Source organism: Typopeltis vanoorti, chromosome 5, assembly GCF_054136105.1.
Source record: "Typopeltis vanoorti isolate ZY-2024b chromosome 5, IOZ_Tvanoo_1.0, whole genome shotgun sequence".
Lineage (NCBI taxonomy): Eukaryota > Metazoa > Arthropoda > Arachnida > Uropygi > Thelyphonidae > Typopeltis > Typopeltis vanoorti.
In genome coordinates this window covers 93,671,926-93,697,599 of record NC_143553.1, presented here as the reverse complement: position 1 = coordinate 93,697,599, position 25,674 = coordinate 93,671,926, and the positions used below count along the sequence as shown (strand labels likewise).

At 37.5% G+C, this 25,674-nt stretch overlaps 1 protein-coding gene and 1 long non-coding RNA gene across 5 annotated transcripts in view; one reads left to right on the top strand and one right to left on the bottom strand.

The window, feature by feature from the left end:
* Positions 1-25,674, bottom strand: part of LOC150106656 (vascular endothelial growth factor receptor 1-like) — a 672,835-nt gene that overhangs the window by 66,411 nt on the left and 580,750 nt on the right. For all 4 annotated transcript variants that reach the window (XM_090392613.1, XM_090392614.1, XM_090392616.1 and 1 more), the window contains one exon: positions 14,079-14,149. In XM_090392613.1, coding sequence (XP_090248739.1) covers positions 14,079-14,149 — 71 coding nt within the window. The remainder of the gene's footprint in view (positions 1-14,078; positions 14,150-25,674) is intronic.
* Positions 1-25,674, top strand: part of LOC150106658 (uncharacterized) — a 157,799-nt gene that overhangs the window by 60,110 nt on the left and 72,015 nt on the right. The gene's annotated exons all lie outside the window — the stretch shown is intronic.

Here is a 25,674-nt window from a genome sequence, read left to right as displayed (position 1 = left end):
ATAAAAAAGTTTTGGTGTAATGTGGAAACACTCTATGTAGGGTGTTTAGACTATTTCAACATGTGGATGCAACAGTTTAATGAATTTTCCTGTTTTAGGTCCTAAAGTGGCTAGGTCTTAAAGAACTCTCCTGGGAAAATGTAGAAGAGTGTATAATGTATACACTTCTTGATGGAGCGAGGTGTGCAAGTTGATGACAGCAAATGTTTTGACCAATTTTCCAACTTGAAGAGATTTGTTGCTTCATATGATGTAAAAGAAGTGTCAAGTCAGAAAAAATGGTGTGACGACATTGAATTCTGCAAGAATGAAGAACAGTACAATGAAATTGTAAAGATGGCTCAGTTTCTGTTTGCAATTCCAGGTCACAATGCCAGTGTTGAAAGGCTCTTTTCATGAATACAAGCTCAGTGGACCAAGGAAAGAAATAGACTTACCATAGAATCTGTGAAAGAACTTGCTATAGTTAAATTTAATTACAGACATTTTATATGTAAAAATATGTTTGACTATTTGTGTCGAAACAAAGAACTGCTAAAGAAAATTAGGTCTACATTTTGGAAAATTATGGAGACAACTACCATGTTTGAGTAAAACTTTAGTTTAATATAAACCAAATTCAACACTCAATGTTTCGAACTTCATATCACGGTCATCTTCTGGAGCATATACACTATATATAGAGAAACAAGCACTACAATTTACATAGTTTGCTAAAGTCTGACCCACTGTTACAACAATTATTGGCCTGACCTCTGGTGAAAAAAAAAAACCTTGACTACATCAACACTAGAGTCCTATTATTATTATTATTATCTATTGGTTACAAAATTACATTGGGCTGGAGAGCAACATGTTTATATATATATATATATATATATATATATATATATATATATATTAAAAACATGATTATAATATAAATTGCAAACAATTGGTATGGAATAGTTTCCAATACTAGCTGAAGGTTGTTTCAAGTCCTAAATTACTGGATACTAAATATTAAGTAGGCTGAATATGTGCCATCCAGATTCTTGGAATTTTCATACTGCCATTATTGTTGATATTAGGGTTAAACAAAATTTCACAGGCTTCTTTAAATTTTTTTCTTTCATACCAGGTTTTTGTATGCCATACAAAAAATATGCATACTCATCACATCTAATTAATGAAAAGCTTACAAAGGTAAAGATTTCAAACATATGTATTTATTTTTGTGTTAGATGTTTGTGTCTGGAATGAGTTGGTCAGGCGATGGGGTGTCAGCATTTTGGTATTTTAGAATATGGTAACCCTAAGTAGAACTTCATTCCTAGTTTCTGATACTGCTCTCCCCCCCCCCCCATATACAACTCAGTAATATCTTCATAAAACCAGTTATCTTAGTCCACTAACCTGATCCAAACCCATATATTGCAACTTAAAAAAAAAATTATATGGTACCCTGTCAAATGCTTTTGCAAAATTAAAAAAAAAAATGGCAGTGTAAGCTTATACTCATGTTCTTCTTACTCTATTGTAAAAGGCAACCTGATTACTAAAACAAGAATGCCTCTTAACAAATCCATGCTTCTGATTACTAAAACAAGAATGTCCATTAACAAATCCATGCTGGCCTGCATAAATAATATTGTTGTCATCTGCTCAGTTCCGTATATGAGTTCTTAACAATTTCTCCAAAATCTTAACTGTCACAGAAGAAATACAAGCTGCCTGTTGTTTGATTTCTCCAATCTTCCATCACCCTTCTGCAATGGCACTATCATACCTTCCTTCCATTCTCCAGGAGCCTGCTCTATTGGAAGACTTTCATTAAATAGCCAGGTTAAAAGCATGGTCAGTTCCACAATACATTCCCTTAAAACACATTGCAAAAATACATTTGGTCACTGTCTGCATTATTGACATTTAGCACACTCAGTAAATACATCCTCTTCATTCTTTCTTATTCCTCTAGGAATAAATCCTGGTTTACTAGGATGGAACACTTTAATAAAGTGATAAGTAAAGAGCTCAACTATATCATCTGCCTTGGTTATCCAAGTCCTGTCTTCATCCAGCAGGATAATCCATCCATTCTCCTTTTGTATTCTAATTTTTCTTTCCTTACTACATTAGTCACATTCCTCTGTTCCAGCTGTTCTCCCAATCTCTCTTTATATTCCTTCAACAATCTTTTTTCATCTGCAGTTTCCTGTTTACTTCATCTAGTTATCTGTTTGACACCAAATCACTTTATCTTCTTCACTTGAGGAACACAATCTTCTATTGTTGATAACAATTTCTAATTAAGTACTTCCCATGTACTACTAACTTCTCTTGCTTCAAATACTGTAATTACTGTACTGTTCTAAGCTAGTTTCTAAACATTTTAGGAGGACTGGAAATGAAAGAATCAGAGGTGTATAAGGTGCTGATTAGGTTAGATATTAATAAGGCTGTGGGAAGGGATAACTATATCACCATGTATTTTTAAGGCATGTGCACAGCAGTTAGTTATGCCCTTGACCTAGTCATTTAATGAAAATCTTGCAGTGGGTAAGACTGCATGGGGTTGTAGTTAAAATAGTAAAACTCCACAAGCATGGTTCTAGGACAGAAGTTTCCAATTATAGATCAGTATGTATAATTGCAGTTGTAGTCAAGGTGTTAGACAGATTGGTTAGAAATATAATACAAGATTGGGTTGATAAATATAGTATTCTTAATGATGGTCAGCATAGATATGTAAATGGTAGGTTCTGTTTAAGCAATTTATTTTCATTTTATGATAAGGTAATGAGTGTGTTAGATAAGGAGAATCATATACATCTTCTATTCTTACACTTTGCAAAAGCATTTGTTAGATTCCCACATGATAATTTGGTGTACAAACTGCAGATGATAGGAATAAATAGTATATCTGTTAGGTGGATAGGTGACTGGCTCTATGAGCGATACCAGCAAGTTGTGTATGATGAAGCAGTCTCAAAAAAAAAAGGAGGGCGACCTGTGACATGCCCCATGGTTCTGTTTGTGGGCGTCCTGCTGTTTAACTTGTTTGTAAATGATATATCACGTGGACTCAATGGCGATCTTCAGTTGTTTGCTGATGATGCAAAGTTGGGGAGAATTATAAGTAGCTCTACTTGTGTTAATTCCCTTTTGGAAGATTTGAGTAGACTACAATCTGATGCCTTGGACAAAGGCATCGGATTGTAGTTATAATATTAATAAGTGAAAGGTATTGCATTTTGGAGTGCAGAAATACAAAGCTATGTACTATATTGATGGTACTATACTGCAGGAAGCGGATGAGATTCGAGATTTGGGGCAGGGGGGGGGGTGATTGTTGACAGTAGATTAAAGTTTAGAGGGCATATTGCAAGTGTTGCAAAGACTGCACATCACAGTACCACTATGATAAGAAGTACACTGACATACAGATAAGGAGGTAGTTGTGCTACTGTATAAAGCACTGGGCAGACCACACTTTGGCTATTGTGCTCAGATTTGGTCACCTGGTTTTCAGTGTGATGTGAAAACATTGGAGAGGTCCAGAGAAGAGTGATTAAGACAATTTCAGGACTCTGGAATGTTGGCTATGGAGAGAATGTTGAAGGAATGTGGATTGCAGAGTTTGGTGGAGAGGAGAAAAAAGATGTGATAAGATAGAGATATTTAAGTTAGTGAGGAGATTTTATCAGATTAATCCAGAGGGGATTATAATGAGTAGAAGGCAAGAGGGAAGAACCAGAGACCATCTCTGGAATGTAAGAGTGTGGTGAAGAAGGGTGTGAGGAGTAGATTTTTTTACATGGAGAATTGTGAGCGAATGGAAAGCATTACCAGAATATGGTGTTAATGCAGGGAGCATTAAGGATTTAAAGATTCAGGATGGGAAATATGTTGTTAATTGAATGAACCTCTAAATGATGAGTCTACCAACTTCATGGAGGGTATAATAAAAATAATCAGTGCCTTCTGCTTTGATACTTCTACATGCCTATTCATCCTCCATGTCAGGACTGCTTGGTCACTATCATCAAATGGGAGCAAGTAAAACACTCAGTCACAACCAGATTCTGTGATGCTAGAATCAATTCCAAAACTCTTAATTCTCATGTATTCCCCCACCCCATGCAGGTCTCTCAAGAAGTCCATTAAATTAGTTCCTTTAGCATTGCATACCACTTCCTCTGTCTAGTTATATTGCTATAGCTGAATCCCCCCCCCACAAATGATGATCCCTCATTTTGCACTTGCCAAAGTAATTTGCCTATTTTCTTCTCATCACCATCCATATTTCCTAGTCTATTGCTACATACAAATAAATATCTTGCCCTATAAACTTCTATCTTTCTATCTTGTATCATGTACTCTGAAAACCATTACTATCATTTCTGCTCTGATTCTCTACAAGAAAATGTAATATATCACTAAAGGAGAAAGGGAAGTAAATGTTTATCCAAATTATAAAAAATGTATGCTCCCAATTGATCAAAGAAAGAAGATTGTGATGAATTTTATAAGTGGAAAGATGGCAAAACAGTATGAGTGAACAAAAAAAATGATGCTAGGAGATAGTTTCCAATTTACATATCAGTTTGTATCTGCAGTTGTAACTAAGGTATTAAATATCTCTGATACCCAGCTGATGGATTGATATAGGATTACCTATGATGCTCAGCACGAATCCATGAAGAAGAGATCTTACTTTATCAATATATTTGCACATTATAATAAATATCATTACCAACACTAGAATTCCATGGAATTAAAAGCCTAATTACAGTAGGATGCCAATGTCACACTCAAAACTTATTGCCTTAAATCATTCGCTGTTATCTCAACTCATCACACTCTCAGGAAGCAATGCACTCACAAATCTTCAGTTAAAAATGGAGAGTAGTTTAGCTTTCATTCAAAGAACCATTTCCTCTCCTGCTTTCTTACATCTCTTCATACAGATTCTAGAGATCGCCCTCATTCTATTCTTATGTATCTTATCTATCTCAATTCTATATAAAAGCCTTCAAACCAGTAGCAACCCTTATCAATTCTCTCTTCCTCTTATCCACAAGGCTCAAGATAGATTAGATATCTACATTACAAGAGGTGTACAAGATAGAATGCCAGAGGAACAATAGGTGGTGTGACTGAGATAATTGTGATGATCAGCAAATATGACTGGAGAGGCAGTGTGAATCGGCCAGCGAGAGATCTGAGGTTCATGCTTGAGGTTATATGGAAGAAGGCAGAAAGATGGAAGATAGTGAGTGTGTTGTCCAGGTATGATAATTCAGAGCTACAGAGAAGAGTGTCAATAATGAATAGTGTGATAGTCAGACTCATCCATATTTGAATGAGGAAAAATATAGGCATCCATCTGGTGAGAATGTTGTTCTCTGAACACGTCATCCACCTATGCTGATACAGGTGGATGACAAAAGGGGCAGCCTCTTGTGAGGATAGTTGTTTGGGAGAAGAGGAAATACATTGTGTAATGCTGAATCCAGCGGAGTCTAGAAGGGATAATAATAGGTATAGAAACAGTGATAGTGCCTTGATGATTCTTTATACAAATGCCAGGATCTAGAATAGAGGAGATGAATTTATTATTATTATTACGTGGCACCTCCAAGGAGTCCAAAGCCTCATCGAGGGAGAGTGCCTACTCTACAACTCTCCATCTCCACCACTTAATCCACCAACTGCAGCAAACTGCCATGACCATTATCACCTACACAACACCATCTACTGTACACCACCACTAGTATTTTTTGTCTGTAAATTGCATGTGTTCTCAAGACTGATTTGTCTCTATGTAGGATGAAAAACTCGAGTTTCTGGGAGAAAAAACCCTGCTATCTCCATATGAGATCGGCTAACTCACCTTCAATTAAATAAAGAAAAAACATAAAGATTCCTCTCATCAAGATGAGAATCAAATGTGGGCCCCTTTTCCAATCTAGTGCACAATGTGGCACTGAATTGATGGCGCTGATAGCACTAGCCTATTCAAAGATTATTACAATCACTGAGATATGGTTTGACAGAAGACGATATGTTGCCAGGAATAGAGGTAGCAGAATATAGTTTTTTGGCATGATATGAAGGGCAATGTGGTGATGGAGTACTGCTTATGTTGAGTAATGAGTTATGTCCTCTCAGAGGCAACTCGAAAATTTGAATATCCATGGCACTAATGGTTTTGAGAGCATATGGTGTGAGGTGGACAGGACATGATATTTAGTTCAGTGTTGCTATAAGCCAGGGAGTATAGAGGGTGAGGAGCAAGAGATGTTTAGGCAACTGAACTTGGCAAGTGCAAGAAGAATGATTATTATGGGAGATTTTAACTACGGTAGTATAAATTGGGAAGCAGAAACTGCATGCAGTAATAAGGGAATGGAATTTCTAGAATTCTTCAGAGACAAATATATTATGGAAAATGTAACAGAGAGAGAGAACATAGGGTTCAATAGCTTTGGATTTGGCCATAGCATCAGAAGATCTGATTATAACTGAGATGGCATTATTGCCCCCAGATGGAACGACCAAGCGGTTTTGACTGGAAGTTAAACAGACATACAGGAGTAAAAGGTGAGATATCATCAGTGCTTGGGAACTGCTGAAGGAATATTTATTAGCAGCAATGGCAAGCTGTGTACTGCAGGTGAAAAACAGAACACAATTTGATGTAAAGTGGATGACAAACAATATCAAATGGGAACTGCAGGTGAAAATGAGGTTATAGAAGAGATATAAGGAGATATGGTGGAGAGTAGATCCATGAACAATATAACAGTAGTGTGACTATATAACAGTAGAGTGACTAGCAAGGTAAGAAAGGCAAACCTGGAATATGAGAAGAGGTCCAAACAAAATCCTAAGGAATTCTTGTGTTATATGTTATCTTCTACATTCATTCTTCCTCCTACTGGAGGAAGAATGACATTGTTGAATAAAAATGGAAGTAGAGTGACTGATGCAAAGGATACAGTGAGTTTGTTCAATGAACACTTTATTGGGATATTTCCTAGAGAAGTAGGTTCTAACATTAGAGGAATTTGATAGGTTTGAGGTTTAGAGGTGCAAGAACAGCGTGTGTTTCACTCTGTTCTTGCACCTCTATTCTGGATATCAATACTTTATTGATATCCAGAATACTCTGGATATCAATAAAGAAATGGGAATGGATGAGATTTTGCCACGGGTTTTGAGAGAATGCAGACAGCTCCGTTGACCTGTCTTTTCAATGGGAGGCTGGCTATGGGAAATGTGCCCGAGGAGTGGAAGTTGGGAGGGGGGGAGGGTACACAATTTGTACGTACACAGTGTACTGTGCAAGCTGTGTACACAGCTTGCCATTGCTGCTAATAAATATTCCTTCAGCAGTTCCCAAGCACTGATGATATCTCACCTTTTACTCCTGCATGTCTGTTTAACTTCCAGTCAAAACCACTTGGTCGTTCCATCTGGGGGCAATAATGCCATCTCAGTTATGACCAGATCTTCTGATGCTATGGCCAAATCCAAAGCTATTGAACCCTATGTTCAATAGCTTTTAAGATAATTAATTATTTTAAGATAATGCCATTATATAATGGTGGTAGTAGAATGGACGTGTCAAACAATGCACCGGTTTGTATTTCATCAGTAGTTATTAAAATTTTAGAGAAATTAGTGAGGGGATCATTTACAGGGTTGGGCAGATGAGGGTAATGTTATCTGTGAGAGTAAGCATGGATCTGTTAAGGGACACTCTTCTTTTAGTAGATTGCCTTTTATAATAAAATGATAAAGAGTAGTTGATGAGGGGGGAAAGGCATGTTCTGCGATTCTTTGAGATTTTACAAAGGCATTTGATAGAGTGTCACGAAATAAGCTGATATTTAAGTTGCAAGACATGGGTTTGGATGCCAGGTTAGGGAATTGAATTCAGGATTGACTGTCTAATAGGTATCAGAGAGTTGTATGAAGGAAGCAGAAAGTTATAAGTGGGGTCTCCCACAGGGCTCAATACTGTGACATATATTGTTTAACCTTTATATTAATGACATTGTCAATAGGTTGCAGGGTGATATTCAGTTGTTTGCACATGATGTGAAGCTGGAAAAGGTTATTAGCAATAGTGAAGATGTGGTAGTCCTTCAAGGGGTTTGGTAGACAGAAGAAGGAGAAGTGACATGATTGAGATATTGTAACTTTAGAGAGGTAGTTACAGGGTTGCAATTGGATAGTTATGTTTAGTGGAACAAGGTGAAGGAGTGAGGACAAGATATCATCCCTGAAAATTGCAAAAGGAAGTCGTGAGGAAGAGGTGAGGAGTAGTTTCTTTGCATGGTGGGTGGTTGAAACCACACACACACACACACACACACTTGACATTCATAATACACCATGCAGATAGGATTATTTGCCCTGTCTGCATTAATCAGATTTCAAAGGTAACCATGTTACTTGGTGACAGCAAATTGAGCTTAACATGCAATGGGAAAATGGGATATTTCATAGTATAACATTGTGAGATTAACTCCAAAATACTGTCTTTGTCTTTCTAATGTGATCAAACCATGTAAATCTGATAGAATAATATGATAAAGATTTAAGCTTTGAATAGGTGTGTGTGTGTGTGTGTGTGTGTGTGTGTGTGTGTGTGTGTGTGTGTGTGTGTGTGTGTGTGTGTGTGTGTGTGTGTGTGTTAATGCTCAAAGAATGACAGATGTTGCATCATCAAGTTAACACTTTCTGAAGAAACAGGTCAAATTTTCAGATGCTATGAGAAAAAAAAAAACATATATGAATTAAGTGGATATTAAATCCAACATCATTTCAAAGCCGACGACGGAAACTATAGAAGTTTTGTGTGAAAATTTGACCAGAGAGCTTATGGTAGATATGCTCGCTGCAATACTATGAGTTGCCCTAGCCGAACCTAATAGGTGGCATGCATGCTATACAGTGTCCGTATATTTTCCTCCTATTGGTTCATTTTTATAGGTTTCACTCACCCGACAGCTGTTTCAAACTCATTGATTTTCATCAGGGATCAGGCAAAAATCAAGAGAGCAAAAACTTTCAGTACTAAGAAACTCGAAGCATCAAAGAGGTGTATTATTTGTAAGCGAACTACCGGTCGATGTGTGAAGTATTTACTAAAAATAAAGAGCCAAAAGCTTCATGTTGGCAATGCAAATTTATATGAATTAAGTGGATATTAAATCCAACATAAGCTATCTGGTCAAATTTTCGCAAGAAACTTCTATAGTTTCTGTTGTCGGCTTTAAATTATGTTGGATTTAATATCCACTTAATTCATATAATTTTGCATCGCCGGCATGAAGCCTTTGGCTCTTTATTTTTAGTAAATACTTCACGCATCAACCGGGAGTTCGCTTACAAAAAATACACATCTCCGATGCTTCAAGTTTCTTAGCAATGAGAGTTTTTGCTGTCTTAGGTTTCTGCCGAGTCTTGCTCCGCTGAAGGGGGTGGGGCTTAAGATTACGGAAGAGTTTTGCCTGAGAGAGCACTTTGAGTCTCTAGGGAGGGTGCTTTCTGGTGTGACCCATGTGGGGCCATTTTCCCTGGAATATGAGCGGTTCTGCTTAGTGGTGGGGTGAGCCTATCACTGAGTGGAACCAATATGATCTGTTGGTCACTCGTAGCGAGTGGTCTGAGGGGTAATTGTCTAATTTGTAGAGGGGACTTTAGTTATCTAGTATCCCTGATGAATACCAATGAGTTTGAAACAGCTGTAGATTTAATATCCACAACTGTTAATTTAATTAAGTGGATTTAATATCAACTTAATTCATAAATTTGCATCGCAGACATGAAGCCTTCGGCTCTTTATTTTTAGTAAATACTTCACAGACTGGCTGGATGTCCACTTACGAAAAATACACCTCTCCGATGCTTTGAATTTCTTAGTACTGAGAGTTTTTGCTCTCTTGGTTTCTGCTTGATCCCTGACGAAAACCATTGAGTTTGAAACAGCTGTCAAGTCAGTGAAACCTATCAAAATGAACCGATAGGAGGCAAATATATAGATGCTATATAGTATGCATGCCACCTATTAGGTTCAGCTAGGGTAACTCGTAGTATGGCAGCGAGCATATTTACTGTAAGCTCTCTGGTCAAAGTTTCACACGAAATTTCTATAGTTTCTGTTGTCGGCTTTGAAATGATGTTGGAGATTTAATATCCACTTAATTCATATTAAAATAAAAACAGTTTATTTGGCAAACTGATAGGCTCACCCCACAACTGAGCAGAATCACTCATATTCCAGGGAAAATGGCCCACCAACACGGCCCCACATGGGTCATGTCGGAAAGCACCCTCCCTGGAGACTCAAAGTGCTCTCTCAGGCAAAACTCTTCCAAATTCTTAAGCCCCTTCCCTCAGCGGAGCAAGACTCGGCAGAAACCTAAGACAGCAAATCTCTTTGCTAAGAAACTCGAAGCATCGGAGAGGTGCATTTTTTGTATGTGAACTCTCGGTCGGTGCGTGAAGTATTTACTAAAAATAAAGAAGCAAAAGCTTTATGTTGGCGATGCAAAATTATACGAATTAAGTGGATATTAAATCCAACATAATTTAAAGCCAACGACAGAAACTATAGAAGTTTCGTACAAAAATCTGATTTGACCAGAGAGCTTATGTTGGATTTAATATCCACTTAATTCATATAAATCTGCATCGCTGACATGAAGCCTTTGGCTCTTTATTTTTAGTAAATACTTCACGCATCGACTGGGAGTTCGCTTATGAAAAATACACCTCTCCATGTTTCTTAGTACTGAGAGTTTTTGCTCCCTTGGTTTCTGCCTGATCCCTGATGAAAACCGATGAGTTTGAAACAGCTATCGAGTCAGTGAACCCTATCAAAATGAACCAATAGGAAGCGAATATATGGACTTATATAGCGTGCATGCCCCCTATTAGGTTCGACTAGGGCAACTCATAGTATGGCAGCGAGAGTATTTACCGTAAACTTTCTGGTCAAATTTTTGCACAAAACTTCTATAGTTTCTGTTGTCGGCTTTGAAATGATGTTGGAGATTTAATATCCACTTAATTCATATTAACAGTTTATTTGGCATATTGATTGATAAAATGGCTTTATCTGATTTAGTTGAGAATATCTAGCATAAAGTTTTTATTTATTTATTTGTTTTTTTAAAATATATATCTGGTCCACACACGAAAGGCTATAAGACCTATAGCATACTAGTGCTATAGGTCTCATGTGATGGACTGTGTGTGGGCAGGAAGAAGAGAAGAGAGGAGGGGTTCTGTTTACATTTTGCTTGAACAACTAAGGGTTGAAATCTTTGGGGAAAGCAGATTGGGGGGGAAAGAGTTCTAAAGGACAAAAGTAGATGGAATGTAAGAGGAGGCAGCAAAGTTGGTTCGGTGAGTATCAAGATGGGCCGTAAAAGGGTGGGTTAGCAATGACTCTTGTTTTAATGATTATAGAAGAGTGGAGGAATAATAGCAGCCAATTCAGCAGAGTACTATGCATGAAATTATCTATAGAAGAGGCACACAAGACAGAAACTGAGCATCTGCTGTGAGAGAGGAATTGAAGTGGGTTTGTGAGAGAGGGATCATTAATTAACAGGATTGCCATCTTCTGAATAGAATCAAGCAATCTTCGAGTGGATTTTGTACGCTACCCCAAAATGGGAGCATTATTCCATAGCTAGGTAAATTTGGGCTCTGCTGTGAAGATGCGAAGTAGTGTCTTGTGTGAACAGAAGTTTTTTTAGCTGCTGCAGAAGCTATAGTTGAAATATGGTTGTGCAAGGAAAGATTAGAGGTGTAGGTCAGTTCAAGAAGAGAAATCTGATCATGTGTGGATATGTCAGTATTACTGAAGGAAAGGGGGAAGGATACAAGCTCTTTCTTGGAAGAGATCAGACAGAATATTGAATTTTGGTGGCATTGAAGTTTACAAGGTTCCTTGTAAACTTCAAGGAACCTTGCCCCACTGGAATTTAGCTAGGAGGTCCCTGATCGTAGTTCAGGTCCCTGGTCGTAGTAGATCTTGAGAATTCTAATACTTCACATTACTTTACTGTTGTCAGCAAAGTTATGGAGAGGATTGGAAGTCCTATTCTATCCATTGGAAGAGAATGGGTGAAAGAACAGAACCCTGGAGGTACTCCTGCATTATTGGGGAAATCTGAGGAGAGTAAACTGTACCCCCATGACACACAGTAGGTGACCAGTGACAAAGCTGGTGATCCAGTTGCACAATGAGGAAGGCAGACTACAGGATGGAAGTTTGGTAAGTAGATCCATGTGCCAAACCTGATCAAATGCCTTTGAAATACTGAGGGCAACCACATGAGTTTCTCCAAATTTCTCCATGGCCTGAGTCCATAGGTGGGTGGTGAAAGCAAGAAGATCAGTTGTAGATTGTGACTGGGGAAATCCATACTGCTGGTCACTGATTAGTTGATATGTCTCTAGGTGGTTCAAGAATTGGTTATTGATGACCTCCATAATTTTTTGAGAGAACAGAAGTGAAGGCAATTCGACAGTAGCTTGTAGGTTGACTTTTATCACATTTCTTTGGGATGGGCTGGATGTGGACTTGTTTCCATGTTGTAAGGTAGATGCCAGTAGAATACAATAGAGTGAAGAGGTGATACAGAATAGGTGTTAGTTCTGGGATACCATTTTTTTAACACAATAGGTGGGATACCATCAGGACCAGATGCCTTGTTTGTGTTCAGGTTATTAAGGATTCTTCAGATTTCTTTTTGTCAGAAGGCTATGGGAGACATGAAGAGAGCGATTCTTTGTGGAGCGGAAGGAACTTTACCCTGTCATCAATGCAGTAATTGGAAGAAATGAGTGATGCCAGTAAGTTGGCCTTGTTTTTTGGTGAGGTAACTACAGTACTATCAGAATGTGAGAGTGGTGGAAACCTGGGTGGGCAGAAGATGCTCCCGGTGGCCTTGGCAAGGGACCATAAGGAGGACTTCTATTTGGGCAGGAGCTGAGTTTGCAGCATTAGGCACTTTCAAAGTCTGACTTAGACTTGGTGATGTTCTTCTGCAACTATTGCAAGCTGCAGTATAAGCAGAGAGGGCAGCTGGAGTTTTGGTCTTCGGTCAATTGTGGTAAGCAGAGGTTTTTTTCTTTCACAGCATTGGCACAATTTTTTTTGGAACCAAGGCTCGGATAGTGGCTGAGAGTTTGGACTGGAATAAGGGATGAAAGCCTTCATTCATGTGAGGATGATTTCTATTATTTGGTCTGAGCAGGTGTTTGGATCAGAAGAACTGAAGCAGTAGTCAGACCATGGAAGGAGGAGTAGAAGTCATAGAGGTCCTCCCAGTTGGTACCCTTGTAGTGCCAAAGGACACAAGACTGTGAACTGGTGGGTGAAAATTGTTCTGTGGCAAGAGAGACTTGTTGAGGTTGTGATCTGAGCTTCCAAGAGGAGAACTGACAACCACAATATACCTGGAAAGGGGACTTGTTAGGAAGAGGACAAGTACGTTGGCAAATTGAAGAGGGTTGTCTGATATTCTGATGGGAAGATTGATGATTTGAGATAGGTCATTGCTGATGGTGAACATCTCAGTATCCCTGTCTGCTTGATTGGTGAAACTGGAGAAGGGAAGCCACTATGAGGTGTGGACATTGAAGTCCCCAAGGATGCCTTCACCTACCAGGGTATTTAGATTGCAGAAAGTTGAGCTTTAGAGAGAGAGAGACAGTCAAAGAGGTCAGAATAGCTGACAGACTTTGGAGAGCAGTAGAGAGAGAGCACATGAAAAAAGGCTGGTTGATTTTGGTAGAGAAATTTTGAGTCAAAGTAGCTCAAACAGTGTGGGATTCAAAGGGTTTAAAGGTTTGCGGTCTCTGGCATGGTATGTTGATTCTGATGAATGCACAAGTGCCACCCTTGCAACAGAAAGAGCTGTGTAATGTGTAGTTTGGGCAGTTGAGGCATATAGTGGCATTGAGGTTGCCAGTTGGGGTTCTCAAAGGAATAGTAGTTCTTGTTTAGATGACAATGCATGTTATTTTTTTGAAAAGTAGATAATATTTCTTGCATTTTTACTTACACATCACTTTTAACTGTAAACACTTTATCACGAATTGATTCTATAGCCATCCATTTGATTGGAAGAGGACCCTAAAAAAAAAAAATATATATATATATATATATATAGAGAGAGAGAGAGAGAGAGAGAGAGATTTTATTTAAACTAATAAAAAATAATAATAATAAATTTAGTTTAATCCTTTATCCAAGTGTAAGCAAACAAGGTTTGTGCCTGAAAATATCTTCAGGACTGAGGTAAGGTAGTGCAACACCAGGCAACTCTGAGCAAAGGTGGACCAAGCTCTCATCACTCCTTGTCTCAGTCATCACTCCTAGTGTTGCACTACCTTATCTCGGTCCTGAAGATATTTTCAGGCACAAACCTTGTTTGCTTACACTTGGATAAAGGATTAAACTAAATTTATTATAGTCTAACCAAGTGAAAAATAAACTTCCAACATCTTTCTCTAAATTCAGAGTAATTCAATAATAAGGTGGTACACCTGTTGGCAACTCCTATAGGTAAATATGACCTCTCCTATTGCTTCTGCCTTAGTATCTCCACATTTGGGTCTGCCTCCCACTGACGAGACCTCAATAAAGGTCGAAACCAGTCTGAGTAGTGGCCCTTCCCTTAATGCATAGCAGTATACATGTCCACAAGAAGATGTGCTTTGCATTATGGGACAAGGAGTGATGAGAGCTTGGTCCACCTTTGCTCGGAGTTGCCTGGTGCCGCACTACCTTACCTCAGTCCTGAAGATATTTTCAGATGCAAACCTTGTTTGCTTACACCTGGATAAAGGATTAAACTAAATTCATAGTCTAACCAAGTGAAAAATAAACTTCCAACAAATAAAAAATAATGTTTGATTTTATTATTTACAATGCTTTGAAAGCATTTAAACACACACACACACACACACACACACACACACACACACACACACACACACACACACACACACACACACACACACACACAAATGAATTGAGTTCAGTTTTCAAATCTAACAGGCCAGTTGTTTAACAAGGGTGATATGCATCTAGAGAACTTTCTCTTTATTGTACCACTGCACCTAGCTATATTTCTGTATTTCAGAATCTATTCAACAGAAAGCTGAAAATGCATGGATTAGTTCATCAGTTTGTATACTGGGATGTCAACAGAGGTTTAATTGTATGTTATAACACATAGTCAGAGCCCTAATTTGCTGCTGAAAATCTAGATCCTACCTATTTTTTTAATGAAACATGAGGCATAAGAATTGAGAGTGAAACACATTACACACAACACATCACTACTGAAAATTTGCAAAAAAAATCAACAGCCTCTACATACAAGTAGACTTATCATGAAGATACTTCACATTCAAAATATGTTTGCTTACATTTGGATAAGGATTAAAACAAAAATATAAATTCTTGTTAAGTATAACATAGCACACAAATATGTTGTACATAAACTAACATTGCATTATCAGGTTCAAAGCACATACAACAATCAGTTAAGCTATAACAACATGTACTGCTTGCTAGAATTTCTCATATTTCTGATATTTCTAAAAACAATCTCTTGAACTTTCAGGATAAAGTGACAATCATTTGAATTTAAATTATCTGGACCTCTGAACTTCTGAAACTCTGGACCTCTGAAAAGACATTCATATTTATAACTGCTTTTATGCGAGGGCAATAATTAATTAAGGGGATACTGTGCTTGGTCTCAATACCATGTTTGTGAGACCTACTTTAGAGGTGTAAGTTCGATATAGTACTGATGCGTACTAAACTTTTTTTTTTCTTTTTTCCCACAGAATAGCCTGCCTTTCAAGGAATGCGGTAAACACTAACTAGAGGCAGAGGTGAATGTTTGCCTTTTTATTTAGTAAGAGATAAGAAATTCTGTTGATTGAAAAGAATGCAAGATACAGGTGGAAACTTTAAACTTCTGCCAGTGGGTTTTGAAATGCCTGAAATGTATGAGATTGGAAAGCAACATTCTATTGTACCCTTAAGTCTTGAATTGTAATTATTATCTGATGAATGTGACAAAGGTTGCAGCAATTTAATTTCATTAAAGCTTTGATAGCAAGAAGTGCCTGTGATAAAACAGAAGAAGAACAAATGTTACCTGTTTTGTTAATTATGGATTTTACCACTCTTATTTAATGGGAGGTATGATACAAAACTGGGGAGAGAGCAATGCTAAGTCAAGCAGATGTTATGGTTACAAGAGGACTTGAATAAATTGCATAAATGGGCAGGTAAGTGGAACAATGTTGCAAAGTGTAAGGTTTTGAAATTTGGTAAGCAATGATGGGATGCAAAGTATACACTTGTTGAGGAAACTTTAACAGAAGTATAGGAAATGAGAGATCTAGGAGTAATGGTGGACAAGGACCTGAAATTCAGGGTCCACATTACACAAGTTCTGAAGACATCACATCAGATAATGGCAATAATGGGAGGACCCTGACATACAAAAATAGAGAGATTATGATACCATTGTCTAAGGCCTTGATCAAGCCTCATATGGATTATTGTGCACAGATTTGGTTGCCTAGTTTTCATGGTGATGAGGACATGTTGGAAATGGTCCAGAGAAGATTCACAAAGGTGGTCAGTGGTCTTTGGAATGTGGAGTATGAGGACAGATTAAGAGAATGTAAGTTGCAGAGCCTCATGAATTAGAGGAAGAGGGGGGGATATGATTGAGACATATAAGCTAGTCAGGGGTTGTTATTGCATCGACATGGAGATTTTTCATAGAATGGGAGAGTGGGCTAGGACAAGAGGTTATCGCTGGAAACTTTATAAGGAGGGTGTGAACGGAGGAGTAGGTTCTTTGCATGGAGATGGTTGGTGAGTGGAATGCATTGCCTGAGTGTGTTGTGGGTGTAGACATCGAATCAGTTTAAGGCACGGTTGGATTAGCATTGTGTGCAATTGTGTGTACCTCCCACGTCTCTGACTCCATGGAGTTCAAATTTTAATAATAATAATAATAATAATAATGAGCAGAACATTCATGCATATATCTGCAACTACAGGCTTGTTTCCAAAATATATACTGGTTGACAAGGTACTACAGGTTGTGCAAGTATATCAAAGTAGGGTGAACTCTCAGAATCCTCCTTTTTCCATAATGAACTGTATATGGGGATATAGAACTGTTGATACGATACAGACAGGTGGTTAGTTCATTTTTTAAAATGAGGCTAAATGGCAAATATATCAGTGACATAGTAGATCCAGAAAAATAGTTGAAAATGAATGGTGGAAAACAAAGTATCCTCTAGATGGTTTAAATATTAGCCAACAGTGGGAATAGAGGACTTTCTATGGCTGTACCGTTCATATTGTTTACAGGTCTCATTTTATTATTTTTTTTTTCAGCTAAAATATCCCAATTGTATTACAAATTTAAATATCTTCAACTGTATATAAATTCAACTATCTTCACACCAACAAGAGAAAAATCTTCATATCAAAGGCAAATAGTGTCAGCCCAAGGGATGTTAATGAACAGAGAGAGAGAGAGAGAGAGAGAAGATATTAAAGCTGAACAAAATATCAGAGGATTGCAAGGAAATATCTTCAGTGTTTTCTTTTAACTTTGAACCAGTAATTTAGCAATTAGAGTAGTAGAAATAACTAGTTCAAGATCAGAAACTGGGGTGTCTTAAGGGTCAAAAGCCAGATAATTCAGAAGACACCTCTACATAGTAGCCTTTTAAGGAATGTGGAAAACCAACCAAGCCTTTTGAATGTCCAATCTTAATCTTCTTGTGGTGTCCTCCATTAGTTTACATTCTGAAATTAGGTTTACATTCTGAAATGCTACAGCAAGATGAAATGTTATGTTGGTTGGGTATAGCATACCCATAAACAAGGTCTCTCTCCTGATGTTTTCATCAAGGAACTCAAAACTTTGTTCTAGTAGCTAACAGTGAAAAGTTAGCTACTAGAACAAATTCCAGTTCATCAGTAGAATTCCAGATAGGCATCATCAGCATAAAAAGTATCAATAGAGAAGAAGTGGAACTAGAAGAAGAATTAAACAAGTACTAATAATTTAACTGTTGTTACCGAAGCACAGGAAACAGGTGAGATTTTCCTAAACAAAAATACAAGATGCTATATTCAGGCAATGATAATTGGAGAATGGAAGGGGTACCTAACATTCAACACTAAACATGAAAATCTTCTTGATTGGCAGGCAGTTTCAAGTAGACTAATGCAGGTAAACAACGGAATGGAGAATTGAAAAATGATTTATTTGTGCCTATGTCACACAAAAGGTTCTACTAAGGAAGAAGTGTAAGAATTTTTTTGTCATAGAGAAGACAGCTGATATAAAAAAAAGCGACTTTGTCCATGATGATCTAAACAATGAAAAAATTTCCTATTTTTATGCCTTTTTTTTATGTAAGAATTCAATATCAGACATAGAAATGTGTTTGGAAAATTTGGAGAAAAGAAAAAAAGCTAATTAATAATGATAAAGTACCTGCTAGATTGCTATTTATAGACTATTACCATTATCGTTCCAACATAAAGATGTGTCCAACACAAAATTCACATGGAGGGAAGACACAGGAAATAAGAAAAGTCTTATTAACCATAATATTGCTGACAGTTATATCTTCGTGGACACAAGAATATACAGGGGATTCGAAACAGGAAGTGATCACCATGTAGTTCTGAGTAGGATGAAATTGAATATGACAATGAAAAAGAAAGTGTATAAAAAAAGTTTTAAGCTTTTGGAGCTTTTAATGGAAGATAAATATCAGAAAGTGAAAGTTCTGAAGGCTGTTGAAAAGACTTAGAAATGGAGGAAAGAGTATTGTAAAAGGAATCAGAGATAATTAATGTGACATGAAAACTAAAGATAAAGATATATTTTTATCTCTTAATGTAGTGTTTTTAATTAGTTTATAGTGTGGCTTTTTGTTGCAAATTGTGCTACTTTTTTTCAGTTTGATACAGGCATACTTTAGTAGAGTTGTTATTAGAGTTTTTTGTTGTTTATATTGTGTTCTGCTACTTCTTTATTCTTACTGAGAGGGGCGAGGTCAGAATCAGATACATTCAGAGGTAGAAACGAAGAAACATATAAGTTATTGTTATTTTTATTAGAGTTTTTTACTTTCTTTACACTTGGGGAATTTGTACTTAAAAGTAAATATTTTAGTATAGTTGTAGTAGTTCTTAGTGATTCATTTTTTGTACAGTATCTGAATGATGGCGGTAGCTACAGTTCAGTTTGCTAATGGCTTGTCACTAAGTCCTCCCCCATTTAAGGACTACATTTTGCACAGCATACTAAGGGATTTTGTGGTATGAGGTTGTGTGATAAGTTTGAATCATTATGAAGTTTTTGAAGATGGTGTTAATTGGGAGGATGAATGGCAAGCAAGAGTAGGTAGTTTGCAGAGAGAAAGAGAGAGAGAGGTGTGCTAAAAGAGGAGGTAGAATATCTCAGTAATGAGTTGAGAAGCATGAAAGAAAGTGACTGGAAATGATGAATGCAAAGCGAATCAGAGTAGGAGTGAGAGAGAGTTATGGGAATGATAGAAGAGGAGAAAATAGAACCAGAAGAAGAGAGGGAATGAGAAAAATGCAAGGGAGTGCTGGAACCAGGGATGGAGAGATGCCAGTACAAGATACAAGATGTAAGTAGAGGAACAAAGAAAGAAAGTGATAGAGGAGAGAGAGAGACAGCGAGGGATGCAGGTGAGCAAGGAAGGAACAGAGTGGTAAGAGGTGGGATGTATGGGGATTCGATGATCTGTGGTGTACAAAATAGAATGCCTGAGGAGAGTTTACCTGGAGGAACAACAGAAAGCATGGCCACTAAGGCAAGTGATGTGAAATCATTAGCCTCTATATATGAGTTGCTCAGTCCTGAAATTATTTCAGGTGCAAACTTTGTTTGCTTTCACTTGGATAAAGGATTAAACCAAGAATATAATTTCTTGGCATCTTTAATTTATAGTATAATCAAGTGGAGAAACTTTCAACATCTATCTTTAATCCAGAGTATTTTAGTAATAAGGTGTGACACTTTTTTGGCTCCTTGTATATGGAAATATGTCTTCTGCATTACTTCAACCTTGGTATCACTTTAGTTTCTGGCTCCCACTGATGAGACCTCAAAAAGTCAAACCCACTCTGGGTAGTGACTCTTTCTATAATGCATAGCATTATACATGTCTGAAAGAATATGTGCTCTGCATTATGGGATACTAAGGCAAGTGATGTGAAGTTTAGCCTCTATATATATATGAGTTGCCCAATCCTGAAGTTATTTCAGATGCAAACTTGGTTTGCTTACAGTTAGATAAAGGATATAATTAGGATAAAGGTTAAACCAAGAATATAATTTCTTAGCATCTTTAATCTACTTATACTTTATATTCTTGAAATCCCAAACATACCAAGGAGCAGGTTTTCGGCCGCTGCTGTTTAAACATGATATTGGAAGAAGTTTAATATGCTCAAGCCAGGCACTAAAGAAATTGTATCATAAATTAAAGATACCAAGAAATTATATACTTGGTTTAATCCATTATCAAAGTGTAAGCAAACAAAGTTTGCACCTGAAGTATCTTTCAGGACTAAACTTTGTTTGCTTACACTTGGATACTGGATTAAACCAAGTATATAATTTCTTGGTATCTTTAATTTATAATATAACCAAGTGAAAAACTTTCAACAACTATCTATCTCTAATTCAGAGTATTTTAATAATAAGATGTGACACCTTTTGGCAACTCATATAGGAAAATATGACTCTCCATTACTTCCATCTTAGTATCTCTGGGTCTGGCTCCTACTGACGAGACCCCTAAGGGTCAAAACCTGTTGAAAGCTTGGGTGATGGATGGCAATTCTGTAGATAATAAAGTTCTAACTGAAGCTCGGCTGTTGCTGTTACCCAGGTAGAGGGGTAATGGATGGCAATGCTATAGCTCATGAAGTTAACTGAGGCACGGCTGCTGCTGTTAGCCCTCAGATGAAATATGAGCGGTTCTGCTGGGTGGTGGGATGAGCCTGCTACTGAATAGGGCCAAATGCAGAGAGCTTTTCCCAGTGACAGGGTGAGCCTGTTACTCACCCTGTCACTGTTGCATTATGGGATACTAAGGCAAGTGATGAGAAGTTATACCACCTTTACCATGAGTTTCCCCAGTCCTGAAAGATACTTTCAGGACTGGGGTAAGGTGGTACAACACCAGGAACTCCTTGCAAAGGTGGAGTAAGCTACCAACACTCATATCTCAGTATCTCCCATAATGCAAAACACATCTCCTTGCGGATATGTCTAATATTATGCATTAAGGGAAGGGCCACAACCCAGACTAGTTTCAACCTTTATTGAGGTCTCTTCAGTGGGAGCCAAGCCCAAGTGGAGATACCAGGCAGAAGCATTAGCAGGTCATCTCTACCTATAGGAGTTGCCAAATGGTGTGCCATCCTTTTTTAATAAATTACTCTGGATTTAGAGAAAGATGTTGAAAGTTTATTTTTCACTTGGTTAGAGTATAATAGATTTAGTTTAATCCTTTATCCAAGTGTGAGCAAACAAAGTTTGCGCCTGAAAGTATCTTCAGGACTGGGGTAAGGTGGTACAACACCAGGGCATGGCACCCCTTGCAAAGGTGGAGTAAGCCACCAACACTCCTGAAGATACTTTCAGATGCAAACTTTGTTTGCTCACACTTGGATAAAGGATTAAACTAAATTTATTATACTCTAACCAAGTGAAAAATTAACTTTCAACATCTTTCTCTAAATCCAGAGTAATTTATTAAAAAAGGGTGGCACACCATTTGGCAACTCCTATAGGTAGAGATGACCTGCTAATGCTTCTGCCTGGTATCTCCACTTGGGCCTGGCTCCCACTGAAGAGACCTCAATAAAGGTCGAAACTAGTCTGGGTTGTGGCCTTCCCTTAATGCATAACATTAGACATATCCACAAGGAGATGTGTTTTGCATTATGGGAGATACCGAGATAGGGGAGTTGGTAGCTTACTCCACCTTTGCAAGGAGTGCTCTGGTGTTGTACCACCTTACCCCAGTCCTGAAGATACTTTCAGGCACAAACTTTGTTTGCTCACACTTGGATAAAGGATTAAACTAAATTTAATTTATAATATAACCAAGTGAAAAACTTTCAACAAATTGTATCATGCTGTACTTGAATGGGGTGCAACAAATCATACCGCTTCTTATATCCATTCACTATCAGAGCACTCACAACTACATCTGGTTATCTATACCACTCATTCACCACTCTCCAACTAAAAAATCTAGTCTGTATACCATTACTAACCACATTCTTAGATTGATCTTTTGTCATGTATTGAAAAATTTCTTTTGTATCAATTTTATAGAATCCCTAAGTTTCTATCCTATTCCCCTCTTTTCTGTCTATTAACTAAACTTTGCAACCCACATACTTTCAATCTACCCTCATAGGGGGACATTTTGCAGTCTATCAGCTCAATCACTCATCTCTGGATCATCTTCACCACTTCCTCACCTCTGAGAAATCCAAGTGACCAAATCTGTGCACAGTAGTTAAAATGGATACACCGAATCATGGCTTTATAAAGAGGGTAATAACCTCTCTATCTATACTTGTCAATGTGTTCTTAAACATTCAAATAATTCTTTGAGCTATTATGGCAATTTTTGCAATATGCTCTCTGAACTTCAACTCTATCTACCATCACTCTCAAATCCCTAGATACATCAATTTCCTGCAATTCGGTACCAGTAATGTGATACAAGCAGTGTAAACTTCTGTCAAATAATAGACTAACAACAACCAACAATCTCTTTAAACAACCAAAGGTAAATGCAGGATAACGGTCGTTATGCATCTACATTACCAATTTATTTAAGTTAACCTACAGGATTTGTTAAGCACTCAACATTCCTACCAATATCTAAAAAACCTAAGACAACCAAATGTGAAGCATACAAAACAATCAGTCAGATAGCAAAAGTTATGTTATATATCATTCTAGAAAGAAATCAAATCAAATCAAATCAAATTGGAAATTAATGAAATACAATCTGATTTTCAGGAAAATAAAGGTACTAGAGAAGGACTCTTCAACATTAGAACTATTATAGAAAGATATCTGGAGAAGCAGAAACAAGTTTACTTATGTTAAAGATGCCAAGCAATTTTATAAGCTTTATATTAACTTTCTACATCTGAAGTTTACTTATTATTATTATTATTATTAAACACGACCTCATGGAGTCAAAGACTCATCTAGGAGGTCCTTTTATCTCACACACATCTCATCATACCGGGTCTTAAACACATTCAAACTCCTTGCAGACACCACACTCTCAGGCAAGGCATTCCAATCATTCACAACTCTGCACGAAAAAAACCTGCCTCTCACTCCCCTACTCACACCCTCTTTATACAGTTTCCAGGGATGACCTCTGGTTCTCCCCTGATCTCCCACTATTCTCTGTAGAACTTCTCCACCATTGATCCTATAACAACCCCTTACCAACTTGTAGGTCTCTATCATATCTCCCCTCTTCCTTCTCTCCACTAGACTCTGCAAATTACATCTTTTCAATCTTTCCTCATACTCGACATTCCAGAGGTCAGAAACTACCTTAGTCAGTCGCCTTTGGACCCTTTCCAACATCTCTTCATCCTTCTGAAAACCAGGTGACCAAATCTGGGCACAATAGTCCATGTGTGGCCTAATCAAAGCCTTATACAATGGAACAAGAATCTCCCTACTTCTACACGTCAGTGTCCTCCTCATCATTCCCAGAAGTCTTTGTGTTGTCTTCACAATTTTGGCGATGTGTCCCCTAAATTTTAGATCCTTATCCACTATCACTCCCAGATCTCTTATTTCCTCTACTTCCAACAATATATTCTCACCAAGCATAAATTCTGCATCCCATCTTTCTTTTCCAAATTTTAAAACCTTACATTTTGCAACATTGAACTCCATTCCCCATTTGCTTGCCCAATCACTCAATTTATTCAAGTCTTCTTGCAAGGCCACAACATCTTCACTACTCTTTATGGTTCATCCCAACTTTGCATCATCTGCAAACAACTGAATATCTCCATCCAAATCTTCGCCAATATCATTAATATACAAGTTAAATAGTAATGGCCCTAAAACAGATCCCTGAGGCACTCCACTAGTGACTTTCCTTTTCCTGGATATTGCACCCCCATACACAACTTGTTGATACCTATCAGATAGCCAGTCTCCAATCCAATGCACTAATCTAATATCCAACCCCATCTGCTCTAGTTTGACTGTCAACTTATCATGAGGTACTCTATCAAAAGCCTTTGCGAAATCCAAGAATATTACTGTGTATCCTTCTCCTCTGTCCAAGGAAGCAGTCACTTTATTGTAATAAGTAAGTAGATTACTAAAACACGACCTCCCTTTAGCAAATCCATGCTGTCCATCAAAGATTATACCATTGTTGTCAACCCAACTCTGGATCCTAGTTCTCACAAGCTTCTCCAACAACTTAACCACAACACCTGACACACACAGATAGGCCTATAGTTTGATGCGTGAGTTCGATCACCTCCTTTATGAAGTGGCACAATCTTGCCCTCCTTCCACTCTTTAGGGACTTATGTTTTATTGACTACACAAAGGTCTTTGACAATACAGAACATGAACATCTAATAGAATGCATCAAAAAATTAGGAGTAGATGGTGAAGATACTAGATTACTGATAAATCTATGTTGGGAGCAAACTGCCTCAATAAAAATATCAGGAGAAACCCCAGAGCAATTACCAGTAAAGAAAGGTGTCAGACAAGGCTGTGTTCTTTTTCCTATAGTGTTTAACCTCTATACTGAAAATATCTTCCAGCAATTAGCAGAATTTAAAGGAGTCAACATAGGAGGCAGAAATATAAACAACTTAAGATATGCAGAAAATATGGTACTGCTGGCTGAAAATAAAAAAGATCTTCAAAACTTACTAGAAGAGATGCTGAAACTAAGTGAAAAATATGGACTTAATTTCAACTTCAAAAAACCAAAACCATGCTGGAAACAAGATAAAAAGGGAAAATACCAAATATAAATATTAAGATCAGAGGAAATACCTTAGATCAAGTAGAGAGTTATATATTTGGGTCAACTAATTACAGAGAATGAAAAATGTGATAAGGAAATATTAAGAAGGATAGAAATTGCTAGATCAACCTTCATTAGCATGAAAAACATTCTGACCTCAAGGGAAATTCACACAAAAACAAGAATTAGGCTGTCTAAATGCTACATATGGTCAACATTGCTATATGAAGCAGAAACCTGGAAAATATCAAAATATTGTGAAAATAAACTAAAAGCCTTTAAAATGTGGATCCTCAGAAGAATCTGTAGAGTTCCTATGGACTGCCAAAAAACTAACTGGTTACATACTAAGGCATGAGAATTCCTACAAAAAACACTTTTAGAAGGAATGATACAAGGAAAAAGAGGAAGATAAAGAACAGATTGGATGGGAAATATTAAGGACTGGACCTTTTTGTCTTATGAAGAATGTAAAAGAGAAGTACAAAACCATACATG